Source organism: Artemia sp. Qi Xiang Cuo, chromosome 3, assembly GCF_049724085.1.
Source record: "Artemia sp. Qi Xiang Cuo chromosome 3, ASM4972408v1, whole genome shotgun sequence".
NCBI lineage: Eukaryota > Metazoa > Arthropoda > Branchiopoda > Anostraca > Artemiidae > Artemia > Artemia sp. Qi Xiang Cuo.
Genome location: NC_142796.1, coordinates 325,272 through 339,559, shown reverse-complemented (window position 1 = coordinate 339,559; position 14,288 = coordinate 325,272). Strand labels below are relative to the sequence as shown.

General features: G+C 35.9%; 2 protein-coding genes across 2 annotated transcripts in view; one reads left to right on the top strand and one right to left on the bottom strand.

The window, feature by feature from the left end:
• Window positions 1-14,288, top strand: part of LOC148953625 (integrin alpha-PS1-like) — an 86,236-nt gene that overhangs the window by 9,145 nt on the left and 62,803 nt on the right. The window lies entirely within an intron of this gene.
• The window catches only part of LOC148953626 (uncharacterized), a 13,640-nt gene continuing 2,278 nt past the window's right edge, over window positions 2,927-14,288 (bottom strand). The window contains exons 2-4 of the mRNA XM_089087257.1: window positions 8,473-8,604; window positions 4,861-5,009; window positions 2,927-3,520 (exon numbers count right to left, since the gene is read on the bottom strand). Coding sequence (XP_088943383.1) covers window positions 2,927-3,520; window positions 4,861-5,009; window positions 8,473-8,604 — 875 coding nt within the window. The remainder of the gene's footprint in view (window positions 3,521-4,860; window positions 5,010-8,472; window positions 8,605-14,288) is intronic.

The window sequence follows — 14,288 nt, the reverse complement described above, 5'->3', positions numbered from 1 at the left end:
ATAAACTATTCAAATTAAAAAAATAGTGAATTTTGCAGAATAATCTTAGAATCATGAGAATGGTTGTACACTACAGTAGCCTACATAGAAAATATTGACCAAGTGAGAAACTTAGAAAACTCGACTTAATATGTCATTATGCGAAGGTCTAATACTACCCGAATGAAGCAAGCGTATTCGTGGCGGTCGAAGGTCCAAATATCCAAATACTACCGGAGTGAAGCGAGGGTAAAACCCATACAGATGAAGGCCAGAATTGCCGATCGTAGTGAGCAGAAGATGAAGTGGGGGAAGAAGAGGCATAACTTGAATTGGGGATTGAAGTCCTAATAATATTTCGAAATCTTAACGAATTTACCCTGAAATCAACCCTTTTCACACAAATAGCCCATTTTACACATTTATAAAATTGTAACCCCCATCCTCCAGCAGATAGTCCCTCAAAAACAGAATTCTAATTATGTATCAAAGTCAGTTGGGACACTTTACTCTTAATTGTCCATTATTTTACCAAACATATTTATAGCTCTCCCTCCTCGTTTTTTACATGGATTATGGTATTGTTATATATTATATTATACATATAATATAACATATAATATAATATGTATAGTTGATGTAATATACGACACATGGATGCATTTGAATACAAAAGAGGCACTTGGATATTAGTTTTTCGCTTCCAAGAGATGGTTCAGGATGGCTCAGCTGATATAGGATGGTTCACCCTCTAAACGATACTTCAGACTACAGGGATTGGGTGGAGTGAAACCACAATAGGTGCAGAGGTATTAAGTAAAACCCACTGGGCAAACAAGCTCTCTAACCACAAGAATCTAGATATGGTCCAAATATAAGGCCACTTACCTTTATCAGCGACAAAATACTTGGCACGAGAGCAGTGGCGTCATCTCAGAAAACTTCAGGGGGACCAAAGATAAATTTTGGGCCCCTGTCCAGATTGAAATTGTAATTACTCTGTTTGGTAGACTATTCTTTAACTTAGTCTTTGAATACACATTAAAGCAACGTAATTTATCTATATTTTGCCTTTTACAGCCTGGTTATGGACCAAAAAATCGTTAAATGGTGGAAAATTTACCACATAAATTAAAAACCGAAAGTTACGTACAGTTACTTTAGCAATGGATTTCTCATTGGCTTCATTTTTGTGAAGTCGTTCGCAAGCTTTACGAAATCGAGCTCCTTCACTGCAGTCTTTTCAGAGAGCATAAGGAGCAAATGCGAAAGTCTCTTGTTGTCCATTGTTGTCTGAAGGTAATCCTTCACAAATGTCAACACAGAGAAAAATCGTTTATTTGAGCATGGTGTGAGCGGGAGTGTGAGAACTACCCTTGCGACCTCCAGAACTTCAGAATAAGCTTCTTTCAGTCCTCCTAGGCTTTCGAAAACGTTTAAAGCGTTTGCCAGTTTCTGTGGAAGCTGCAACACATATGCACGAGCTATCAAAGTTTGACTCTTCAGCTGTATAACATCGATGCCAGCCTTATCAAAGTATGTTGCGATCTCAAGAAGTAAATTTGTGTTCATGAACTCTTTGGATTTTAGGTTAAAACACCGTGTGGCTTCTAGTACTGGCACCTGGACAGTCAAACGCTCTTTAAACTTATTTACCACTCTGTCCAAAACCTCGTAGAACTCTTCGCACTTTCTCTTCTGTTTTTGTGTCCTCAGATTCAGTGCTGTGCTTTCCAAGTGTTGATGTCATCAAATAGTCCCTGACCCTTCAGGATATCTTCTGAACTCGTTTTGATTTTGCTGGTATGGTTGAAGCAAGAGCGCTTGTTTCGGACAGATCAGCTCCAGCCATCTCCTTAGACTTGCCGTATAAGACTCGGAAATACTCGACATCATGCATTGTCTTCAGTTGGTTTTTTGTTGTGGTGGTTAAATTGCTGGAGTCTGAAATGATCAGACTTTGGGGCCTGCAGTTGTTCAGAAAGAGGGTTGATCTAGTTCATAAGCTTAGTTCATAAGTTTTATTAATCCACATTCACAAACAAATAAATAAATTAAACAATACTTTCGCGCTGGAGAAAACCTATGAAGGTTTGCGATCGCGCGAAAGTCCACGTAACTACTTACCTATTAACTCAACTATTTAATTAAAACAATTATAAATAAACCAAAAATAGATAAACTGTAGCCTATATATATATGAAAAAAAAATATAGATAAATAAATAAATAACTGAATCAAAAATAATAATAGATAAATAAAATATAAAAGAAAAATCATAATAACAAATCCAATCTCCGTCACTCATAATACTCAACTCCCTCTCACTGCAAGAACTTCGTGAATGACATGCAAACTGAATATGAAGGGAAACGAATCTAGTTGATTCTTAAGACATGTAGCTTCTGCTGCTTCCTCCCTGTCAGATTCTTGTCAGATTCCCTGTCAAGATTCTTGAACAACTGACAGAACTGCGAGTATACAGTCATATCTTACCAGAATTTTAGACAGCGATTTATACCAGTAAGACCAATGTGTCACAACTATCCTTTCAAGCGTTAGCACGGACACGTTGGCAGTTTTCTGGGCCTTGACAAACAACTAGTATTGAGTGTTGCTGTTGGAGACAAAACCACACACCGTATGCAAAACTGAAAATACTGACGAAATTCTTTGTATTTCCCGCATACAATCGCCAATAACAAGGTTAAGTCTATGGGAATGACAGTGAGTGTACACCACTTGCAGTGCTGTTTCCTGGAGACGAACCTGTACTCCTGAAGAACGTCCGCTCATTACACTCACCCCATTATAGCACTGTCCAACACATTTTGACCAGTCAAGGCCGATACCCTTTATTTTTTTGTAAATAAAGTCGGCCAAACTCTCATCGTCAACCTTGCGTATGTGGTAGCAACCTATGGCTCTTTCTTTGATTTTCATATCATTAAAATAGCGCGCTAAGATTGCAAGTTGTTCCTTTTTTGAGAGGTCTTTTCGCAAGACCTTGCCGTCCAAGTAAGGCTGGAGTCTTTAGCAGAGCCTTTACATACCGTCTGTTCTCTAATATTTCTTTTTCCCGTCCTTTGGAGAGGCATGAGGCAACAGATTCGGTCGTCTCCATCTGAATAGCTTTAAATTTGGTCCAGGAAATGGTACATGCTTTGTGCCGGTCACTGCTTTCGTGCTGCCTTACCAGCTCTGAAATGTTTTTCCACTTTCTCAAACCTATGTCGATTAATGCTCTTGCGCCATATCGTTCGCCTGACCTTAACGATGATCCACTGAAGTGTCGGCAACAGAAGCAGAATATCGAGTCCTGTTCTTTTGAGTATTCGAACCATGGATATATCAAGACATAGGAGCTGTTAAATTTTCTTGCGCGATTCCCGATGGTAGTGACAGGATAGTCAGTCAGAACTGGTTGACAGGGGTATTCATATGGGTTCATGGATATAGATGTACTGTTTATTCTGGAAGCCGTTCCCTCCGTTTGTGGCTGGCACAGATATGTCTCCCCTATGTCTCTCAAAAGAAGACGCTACAGCATACAGTGCACTAAACACAAACTGAAAAAACGACACTCCAAGACCCTAGACCGGATACCCCCTTATCCCAGATGTTGCCCAAATGGCACCACTGCACGAGAGCTAGACGCTGATCAAATAATTCATCTGTGGTCAAGATATTTACTAACTTTATGAGAGTTAGTATGGAAATTATAAGATTTACTCATTGATTTGTTACTGGAATAGATACTAGATAATAAGATGAGACTAAGCATACAATGAATGCCTGATATTAATCCCCCAAAGGCTCCTAGGTTTAAAAAGGAGGGGGAACACATACAATTCAATTAAGCAATAAATCAAAAGACAGCAAAGAGTAAACAGAATAAAACATCACTCACAGAAAAAATATATCGATGATTGGCAATTTTTAACATGGTTGGAAAAGAACCTATTTGGTCTTTTACCACATCCATCACAATCGTTACTACGAAAATTGCTTAATCTCAACTAATTAAGTCAAATGACTAATTAATTAAGTCAAAACTAAAACAACTAACTAATTAAGTCAAATTATGTGGGCATGGGCGTAAGGAAGGCGGGGCAGAGTAGGGCTGCCCCCCTCCCCTAGAACTTCAGATTTACACTAGATATGGCTAAAAAAGCAGATGGTTGAAAAAACAGACAGTTGAAAAAACAGTTGAAAAAAGGTAGATGGCTAAAAAAGCAGTTGATAAAAGCTAGATGGTGGATAAGGCTGGAAATAAACAGCTGGAATGACGGAATAAAAGTTAAACAAGAAGCAATTATCCATAATGTCTTGGAAAGATTTAGCTCTAATCCAAGAAGATTGATAAATGCTGAAGCTTATTGATGATTTATTATTTTTGGTGATTATTTGTTAATAAAGATTTCATAGGTATGATAGAACTTACTGGCAATGTAAGGTTTTATGAACTGTCAAAATAACTTCAGTCCCCCCCCCCTTCATCACAGAATCGACTGCCCGCCCCCCTAGAGAAGAGGCTACGTATGCCCATGTATGTGAGTTCACTAAAAAGGGATATTTTAAGTTAGTAGTAATAATTATCTGACGTAAATAATTAGCAACAGTTATGAAAATAGGGATTTTGTAATACAAACACAGGCTAAGGATCATTTTGTAAAGTATTACAAGTGAGCAGATAAAAACCGACCTGATTTCATAGCAAGCACGGTGGCAATAAAGAAGCAGAACTAAATAACCAGTTTTGCCTGCCTCAGGAACACCTCAGGAAATCTTTGTAGGAGCCATGAAAGAGAAATCGCCAGTAAGTCACCAAAATACATGCTGTCTCAAGTGTATTATAAACTAGTACGTCTATGGGTTTACCTCAGTAATTCTGCCGACGAAAGATAGTCCACGAGAATGCTCGACAAACAGCCCTGCTTCGTAAGCTGGTTCCCCTAAGTTTGCAACTGAAATTTCCAAAAGCAATTCAGGCTGGTCACCCAGCTCCAACAGAGGTATCCCGTCATTTCCTAAAATGAAAACCATTAATAGGTTCTAAGAGAAAACTGGCTTTAAAAACAGTCTAGGAATATTCGTAACGGGAGGAGAGTCGTATAAAAATATTTTGAGGCTAAAATATATGGCTTCTTATGCACTTTGGAAGTTTATCCTCCATATTTTTATACTGATTTCAACCCATTTTTGAGTTTCTTCGCTTAAAGTCTAAGGCGGGTTGTTTGACATTATTCAAAATAAGACGCAAAAGCAAATATTTCAGGGGGTTAGTAACCATCCTTGGACATGTCCTCAGATTACACAAAGAAAGTGGTATTACAATAAATTTATTAAATAGACCAAAGGGGTATGTGAAAGGTCCTATATATTTCTGAAAATTTCTTGGGGGATAGCAAAAGTGAAAAATTTAAAGAGAGCAGGATATAAGGAGGAGCGCCCTTCAGAGCGTTGGCCACAGGCTGTACAACGATTTGACGAGCTTATTGTAGTAGTAGTTGAGAGTATTTTTTCCAAATAATATCTGGAATGGGAGAGGGTCCTTGGAAAGTGTGATACTTCAATTTTTTGGATCTGGTCCTGTCGCTTTCCTGTGGCATCTTTCACAAGTTTGAATCCCAGTATTTACAGGAATCTGGAAGGTAAAAAAAACGAAAAAAATAAAGTTCAGGAAGATCTCTGTTGAATCTTCGATTCAAAAAAAAATCTAGTAGAGCCAGATTTTTTTTTTTTTTTTTTTTTACAATTCTGCGGGGTTGTGTCAAATATTTGTCAAGTTGAAAAAATGTTACACTCCTCATTTTTAAGATATATACTCGGAAGGAGATTACAGGAAACTTCGTAAAGTTTAGATAAACTCTCAGGAACGTATGCGGAATTTTTTTCGTGGCAATAACAACATAATTACAATTTGAAAAAGGGCCCAGAATTTTTAATTAATTTTAAATTTCGGGGTAGCCCAAAACCCCCACCCCCTCTCCCTCCATAAATCTACAGAACCACTGAAATTCCTTCAATTTGTTTTCTAATACCTATTTAATTTCCGAAATTCTCGAGGGCTGTTCCGATCAATGAATACATTTCTCCTTTAGCTTTTCCTTCATATTTGTAAATAAACCAAAACATTTTGGCAGTATCCGAGATTTAACCTATATTTCTACCAATGATGGCAATTTCAAAATTTCTTTCAAGGAAGAAAAAGAGATTTCACTCTCAACCTACGACTGTGGTTTTCTTTGCTAGGGATTCTTTGCTAGGAATCACTTTGGGTACCCTGGAGGCAAGGAAAAACGATTACAAAGCCTTCGGGGAAAGTAAAAAACTGTCTCCGAGAAAAGAAGAAAAATAGCGAGATATGATGGCTTATGTCAAATTTTAAGTTTTTGTTAGTTTTTTTTTTCTTTTATATTCAACTTTTTCCAAGCTCTATTTTCAAAGTTTTTTTTTTATTTCCTTTAATTTTTCGCTACCATTCGATGCACCCTTTTATTATTTGGACCATTAATGAATGAATAACACAGGTGGCAAGTCTTTAAATTTTCGAAAAACTACTGTGCTTAATATTTTTTGGTGTACCCAATCCTTGGACCACATCTAGATTACAATTAAAAAAAAATGAATATTTAGAAAAAGGTAAGATTTTACAACAAGACCGTGAAAAAAACGAAGAAAAAAACCTGTTTTGGACAAACAATTTGGTGTTACATCCGGAGGCCTTTATCAACGGATGCCTTTGATAGAAACCTCATTCAGGAAACCGATCGTTTAGGAGTTGTCCGATTACTCGATCTCGAGTCACTGTATATTCTTTAGTGTGCATGTTTTACTTTTTCTTAGCTTCATGGTCACCAGCCCCTAAGTGTTCCGCCATGTTTTACGTCGGATCGGAATAATTATAATCTTCACAATACAGAAAATCCTATTCTAGTTCCTTTTACTCCTTGTGTAAGGTCAGATTTTAATCCTTTAATGGCGAGTCATATTGTATGCTATAAGTTGCCTGAATCAGCTCGAAGGTACCATTCATTCGGTTTGTTCAAAAAATATAAAAATTCTTTGGCTTCTTAGAAGTTATTTTTATCTATTTATTTATTTGTCTTACATATTCATTATTATTTTACGGGAGCCTATTTAATCTACTTAAATAATTTAGTCTATTCAGTCTATTTAATTTTGTTTTCTATAGTTTTTATTTTATTCCTATTTTATTTTCATCTCTTTTCTGCTCTTCTCTCTGTGAGTAAGTGATTATTTTTTTTTTCTTCTCTGAGTAAGTGACTTGTTTGTCTTCTCCTTTATTTACAGGCCAATGAGCCTTTGGAGGAAAAGAAAAATGTAATATTGTATGTGTATTAAATGATAAATCAATCTTATCTTGATGTGAAGTCAAAATACTCGGACTGTTATTATTATTATTACAAAATTTTTATTTCCATTAGATTTTTATCATCTTATTATTATAGTCAATATTGATTATTAAGAGTGTTTTTTCACTGTCTTGTTAAATACCCACTTTTTTATATATTCATTTTGTTTTAACTGTAATCTAGCGGTGATTCAAGGATTGGGTACACCAAGAAATATCAAGCACCATATTTTTAACGAAAAAGTTAAGATCCGCCGCCTATACTATTCAAACAGTCGGTGGTAACCTACTTTTAGAATATTGAAACATTTTTACCCGTTTTTCTATATTCCGATTTGGTTTTTATTGTAAGTGGAAATACAGTGTTGTCTAAAAAAATTTCCACCTCTAGATTCACATGCCTGCTCTGAGCCAAAAACATCTTTGTCAAGGGTGATCAAACAAACAAGCAGGGTTTAGCCTAATAGTAATTTTAGCCTTGGTCAGCTAAATCAAAAAATTAACCAATTGGCTTCGACACTCAAAACTTATGCCTTAGGCACTGGTGGCGGTGCTGTCATCTCTTGTGCCTCTTGTGTAAAATTTCAAAAATTACAACATGGTTAGAACCGTCGAATTATTTATTTGAAATTTATCGCTCCTAAAATTCCAACACCCAGGCCAAGTGCCACCTCAGCCCTCCCCTAAGACCACCTCTGTTAGGCACCCGAAGTCAAACTTATTGCTAAAAGGCAATCTCCAGGAATATTATATGTATTTACTTGATTTTAAAGTCACACTTGTCGCGCAGAAACGAAAAATTAGAGGCAAGAAATAGGTTTGGAAAGTCTATACCGACACTAGTTCCTAAGCATAGTCTCCTATTAGCTTATATCATTTGCCAAATTTAATGTAAAGATAGGAAAACTGTTGTTTTAAATAGCAATCTTTTCACATTTCAAAAATCTTCACTTCGATTGATCAATTTCTAAAATTTATGCTCGAAATAGCTTCAATCTTTCAGTTACACACGGGAAAAATTAGCATGGTGCTTCCACACTATGCTCCAGAACCTTTCACATTCGTATATCTTATGGCTTTGGAATACGTTACGTCATTTGCGGAGCAGATTTTACCGGTACCACAGGCACCATGCCAAGTAGCCTCGAGTTCTACATAGAATTTTACTTTAACCTGTATGGTTTCCAAGAAAAGCAGTGGCGTCTCAAGCAACCGTAATGTGGTGTTCAGTGGCGTAATGATAGCGTCTATACAAAGCATCAAGAGTGGGTTTTCTAGAGAACGTCAAGTTTCACTACGAAGTCAAATAGCAATGTTGTCAGTTACATGACGGTCGTCATAGCGGTGTGTTTTTTGCGCGTAACGGTGACCCTTTCGTTTAAAACCAAAAGTGGAATCATGACTTAGACGAGCAAAAACGACGAACACTTAATCGTTTTTTTTTTCAAAAATCGTCAAAATAGAAATAAATAATAAAAACTAAAAACTTTCCATAAATAGAAAATAGTGTGACAGCACCTATATAGGCCGCTACAAAACAAAGAAAGATAAAAAGTAGGACAACAAGAAAAATGAGAAAATTGACAGCTAATGAAAAAACAGAAAATGCAAATTTTTCAGCCAGGATCTACACCCGGGATTCCTTATTGCAAAAATAACTAAGATGCACACAGTGCATACATCTCCGACATATAGTCCTCAATCCCTTGGGGTTTTTGTTTGTTTACTAGTATATACTTAATCTTACGATTCCCAGATGACCATTCCAATTTAAAATAGCCTTTTTTCCCCTGACTGTATCCTTGAGGTTTGATAAATGAACCGACATATTTTGGCAATGAGCAACATCAAATTCCACAAATACAGTCCGCGTCCAATTTTCAAGACCATGTCCATTTCTTGCTTGTCTAAATTTTTACTAAGGTTATTATTTATTACGTCATGCTCTCTCGAGTTTTAACAAGTTTAATTTACTTGAAAAAAAAGTATACTATAGAAGGGAATGTGTAAATATAGAATTATTACCCACGATAAGCCACTCACGTATCTATTTATTTCAGATGAGAGGGACTAAAATTCAGGGAAACATTAATGCCCCAAAAATAGCCAAAACACAGATTATGCGAAAAATTATAAAAAATATGGAAAAAATAGTAAACAATTGGATATATCACAAGGCGGGAGGCACGGTGATAGGGAGGGGGATAAAGACTCAAAACCTCCTTCAACTCTTTTCATAGCGTGCGCGCCTTTCCAGAAATAATTAAAAGGCCTGAACATAAAGTGCAACGTTTAAAAGGAAGATGAAGTAAGATATTGTTAAGTGCCCCCATTTAGGGCAATTGCAAGTGTTTCCTCCCAAAAAATGTTTTCGAATTTTATATATATATATATATATATATATATATATATATATATATATATATATATATATATATATATATATATATATATATATATATATATATATATATATATATATATATATATATATATATATATATATATATATATATATATATATATATATATATATATATATATATATATATATATATATATATATATATATATATATATATATATATATATGATATGCCCAGACATGTCAGCCATCTGATTAAATTTTATTGCAACATTCATCATATCTTCTACAAGCGATAAACTAATCGTAATTATCTTGTCATTAAAAGGCAATCAAAATGGTTTTTTTCATGTAGCGTAACTTGTAAAAGACAACAAGTGTTGTGACTATTGTAATTAGTACCGGTAGTGACCGTTAAAAGCTAAGATGAGATACAACCGCTGTGGATCCTAAAGGTCAGCCACAATTTATCAGATAATAAATATTAACTAAGGCTACTAGTAAAATTCTTGTTATTTAAATCCAGTGTTGTAATGCCTAACACAGATGAGCGGAATGTCTTTTTTGTCGATGTTGACATCATAATGATTCCTTGGAACTTGGTGAATTGCTCTTTCGATGTCATTCATCAAGGTGAACGGTTTTAATTCGTGGACAAGGAGATATAAAAAGTTTACTAGCCCCCCTATCCCACCGAAATTGTGCGTTTGCATTAAGACTATCAGCAAAGTAATATAATTTGATATACAAGTGTTCCGATGAGATACTATTCTATAAGGTTAAAAAAAAAATCACCAAGCATAAATCTTATAAATCTATGAATTGTAAGCTGAATCTTTAAAGACAGAATTCTTAGTAAACTTACATAACCGAGTATGAAAAGCAAAGGTAAGTGAAAATTTGTCCCATCGTAGCTCAACCTCATTCAACCCAATGTACAAAATCTTAAAACATCTTAAAAAAACGTGGGTGAAAAAAAAAAAAAAAAAAAAAAAACACCAAACAGCTTAAGAAGGGGCAGCTTTCCCTTGCAGATGCAGTAGTCCTTGGGAATCAACAGGTCGTTAGTGTTTGAATTTTTATGGGCGAAAAGCGTTGTCAAATTTCAGATTATTAGACTTAGTTATTAATTTCCACAGTTCAAAGTGGCGACGCTGCCAAAATTTAGTATAACCCTAAAAAATTCATAATTTCGAAACAACCCAGGGAAAAATCTGATATAGACCTGAGGTACGAATAGAACTGAAATGAGACAAGGAAACAAAAATGTTTTCATTTCAATATCGTTGGCGCTTTTAGGACAGCATTTATGAGTTCAGAACCTTAAAACCACTAGCATTCATTTTAGGATTTTTTAACCCCCCTTTCCCACGTTTGGTCCTGCAAAACGATCCTGTCCGGGGGGCAAGATAAAAAAAAATCCAGGATTTTTTTTCGGGGGGTGTTTTACAAAAAGATTTTTTTCCGTGGAGGTAGGTAGGGGGGGAGGGGTACAAAAGAAACTTTAAAAAACACATCAACAATTTGTTTATATTCATTTTTGTTACGTTTTTTACGAATTTGAAAAACATTCTTTTGGGGGGGGGGGGGTCAAATCCCCTAACCCCCCTGGATACGGCCTTGTCGGGGGTATAAAGTAATTTTCAATTTGATTAATTCCTAGAATTGACGATTTGGCTCATTGTTCAAAGAAGTTCTGTTAGAAAACATTAGCTTATTTCCGCATTAATCATAGAAATATGACACAACATTCTTAGCAACAGGTTTTTCTGAGTTCTTTCCAAAGGTTTTTTAGCGGAAGCCATATCATAAAGAAGAAAATAGTTTTTATAGATCTGTTGTCTCTCCATTCTTTGAAAAGGGATATTTAACAGATGGTCTTTTCTACTATCCAATTTCGCGAATTTAATTGCAAAACAGTCTGACATAGATGCTTGTTTTGCGAATTGTCTCAAGGATGCTGTAAAGCCATATTAATTGGCTGTGGTTGTCAAGAAAGGTGCCTTTATTTGGGAATGCATTTTTTAAATCGTTTTATTGCTAATTACTAAGCAAAATTCAAACACATTTGGCTCAGAATAAATATTGGGAATGGTATTCAAAAGGGAGGCGGGAGGGGGGGGGCTTCATCCTTCCCAAGCTTCCTTGGGGCAACAAATTTTGACGAACGACAAAAATAGAAGAACTAAAAAAACATAACTAAAAAAGGAAAAACAATACGAGGTTGATTTTTAGCCGGGGAATTAAACTATAAGAGAAAGCAGGTATTTTGGCAAAGATCTCCACTAAGCTGTCCTCGGTGCAATTGAAAACAAACTACATTTTGTATTAAACTGTACAAAAGGGAAATTTTATTCTTTGGCTGAAAATCACCCTCGTTTGGCTTTGTCTTTTCTCCTTTTTTCTTTTGTTTATTATTTTCATCCTTTGTTTTTCGAACGCCAGGTCCAGTGGTGGCGCAGTGGATTTGTTCTCAGCTTGGTAATACAGGACTAAGAGCTCGAACTCAGCTGTAGCAGGACAGTAAAGCCGACGCAAGGACCTTAGTCCTCAAGAAATGCCGTTAATCCAATGCAGGTCGTAGTAGCCAGTGTGGTCTCAGAACAAAAATACGAAATCTACAAAATTTTATAACAGTCTGAAAAATATGACACTTTCTAGGCAAAAATCGTTAAATCCGAGCATCTGCCTCTCCAACTTGAAAATTTTTGCCTCATTCCCATTCGCTGAATTTCAGTAGGCCCCTAAATTAGATCCGAAACAGGTAAAAATTTCGGGTTGGGTTCAAAAGACGTTTCACAATAGACAATTGACACAGTCAATATTTTAGCAGGATTATGCTATATTTCAGGGGGAGGGAGATTGGACAAAAGGGCATATGTCTCATACTAAAAAAGAGCAGATTTTAGGGCAATCTTGAATTCCTCATATTTCAAGGTAAGTTGTTTCATCATACCACATCTTTAAATATTGCATCAATGGCTTTTAACCGGGGGCACTTGATTCAAAAAACTGTATTAAACAGATAGTTTTATCCAAGGACATACGAGGGAGAGGGGGCTCATGGGCCATGCCTTACTCAACTAATCCTAAATTTCCCCTTTCCCAACTAATTCTAAATTCTTCTAATTCAAATTTTCAATATTTTTTTTCCCCTATTGCTAAGTCCTCCAAAAAAAAATTCTTCACTCGTGCATGGTTTTGTCTGAAACCTAATTTCCTAAATTTAGTTGCAAACCTGCCTGAAGAAGGCGCTTGTTTTAGGAAATGTCAAAAAGATGTTGTAAATCCATCTCTAGACGGCTGGGTTGTCACGTAAGCGTATTAATGTGTCAATAGCTTTTTCTTTTTTTGTGGTTCTAATTTAATTACCGTGAGAAAAAGACATTTGAAGATGTTTTAGTCAAAAGCAAATGTGGTTAAAAGCAATGGGATAGACACTATTAGTAAGTAAAATGTAAGAAGAGGGTAGTAAGAGAGGGTATTAACGGGTGGGATGCAGAGAAGAAGGGAATGCAAGATGAACATAGGGATCTATGAGCAGAAAAAACGTTTTTGTGGAGTTTTATAACTTTGGTGCCCTATGAAGTGTCTCATGACCAAAGGGTACCCTACAAAACAGCTAGCCAGATGCTTTATTTAGGCAATTGGTTGTTGAATGCTCCAAAATTAAATCTGTCAGCTATATTCTACTCAAATTTAAGTACTAATGACAATGAAAGTGGATATGTCTGTTCGAATTGGTTACCATTGAGCCGGGTCGCTCCTTACTTACAGTTCGTTACCACGAACTGTTTGATTTTTTGCGATTTTCTACCCATGTTTCTTTCCTTTTTAGATTCGGCGCCCGCTGCTACCAAAAACTGCGTAACTGCGCATGGAGTTCTTTATTATTAAAAAATAAAATTCCAATTTGTTTTTCTAATTTTCCAAGATATGCGTGGTTGTGCAAGTTTCAACTTAACCAATTCGAACAGACATATCCACTTTCATTGTCATTAGTACTTAAATTTGAGTAGAATATAGCTGACAGATTTAATTTTGGAGCATTCAACAACCAATTGCCTAAATAAAGCATCTGGCTAGCTGTTTTGTAGGGTACCCTTTGGTCATGAGACACTTCATAGGGCACCAAAGTTATAAAAACTCCACAAAAACGTTTTTTCTGCTCATAGATCCCTATGTTCATCTTGCATTCCCTTCTTCTCTGCATCCCACCCGTTAATACCCTCTCTTACTACCCTCTTCTTACATTTTACTTACTAATAGTGTCTATCCCATTAGCTTTTAACCACATTTGCTTTTGACTAAAACATCTTCAAATGTCTTTTTCTCACGGTAATTAAATTAGAACCACAAAAAAAGAAAAAGCTATTGACACATTAATACGCTTACGTGACAACCCAGCCGTCTAGAGATGGATTTACAACATCTTTTTGACATTTCCTAAAACAAGCGCCTTCTTCGGGCAGGTTTGCAACTAAATTTAGGAAATTAGGTTTCAGACAAAACCATGCACGAGTGAAGAATTTTTTTGGAGGACTTAGCAATAGGGGAAAAAAAATA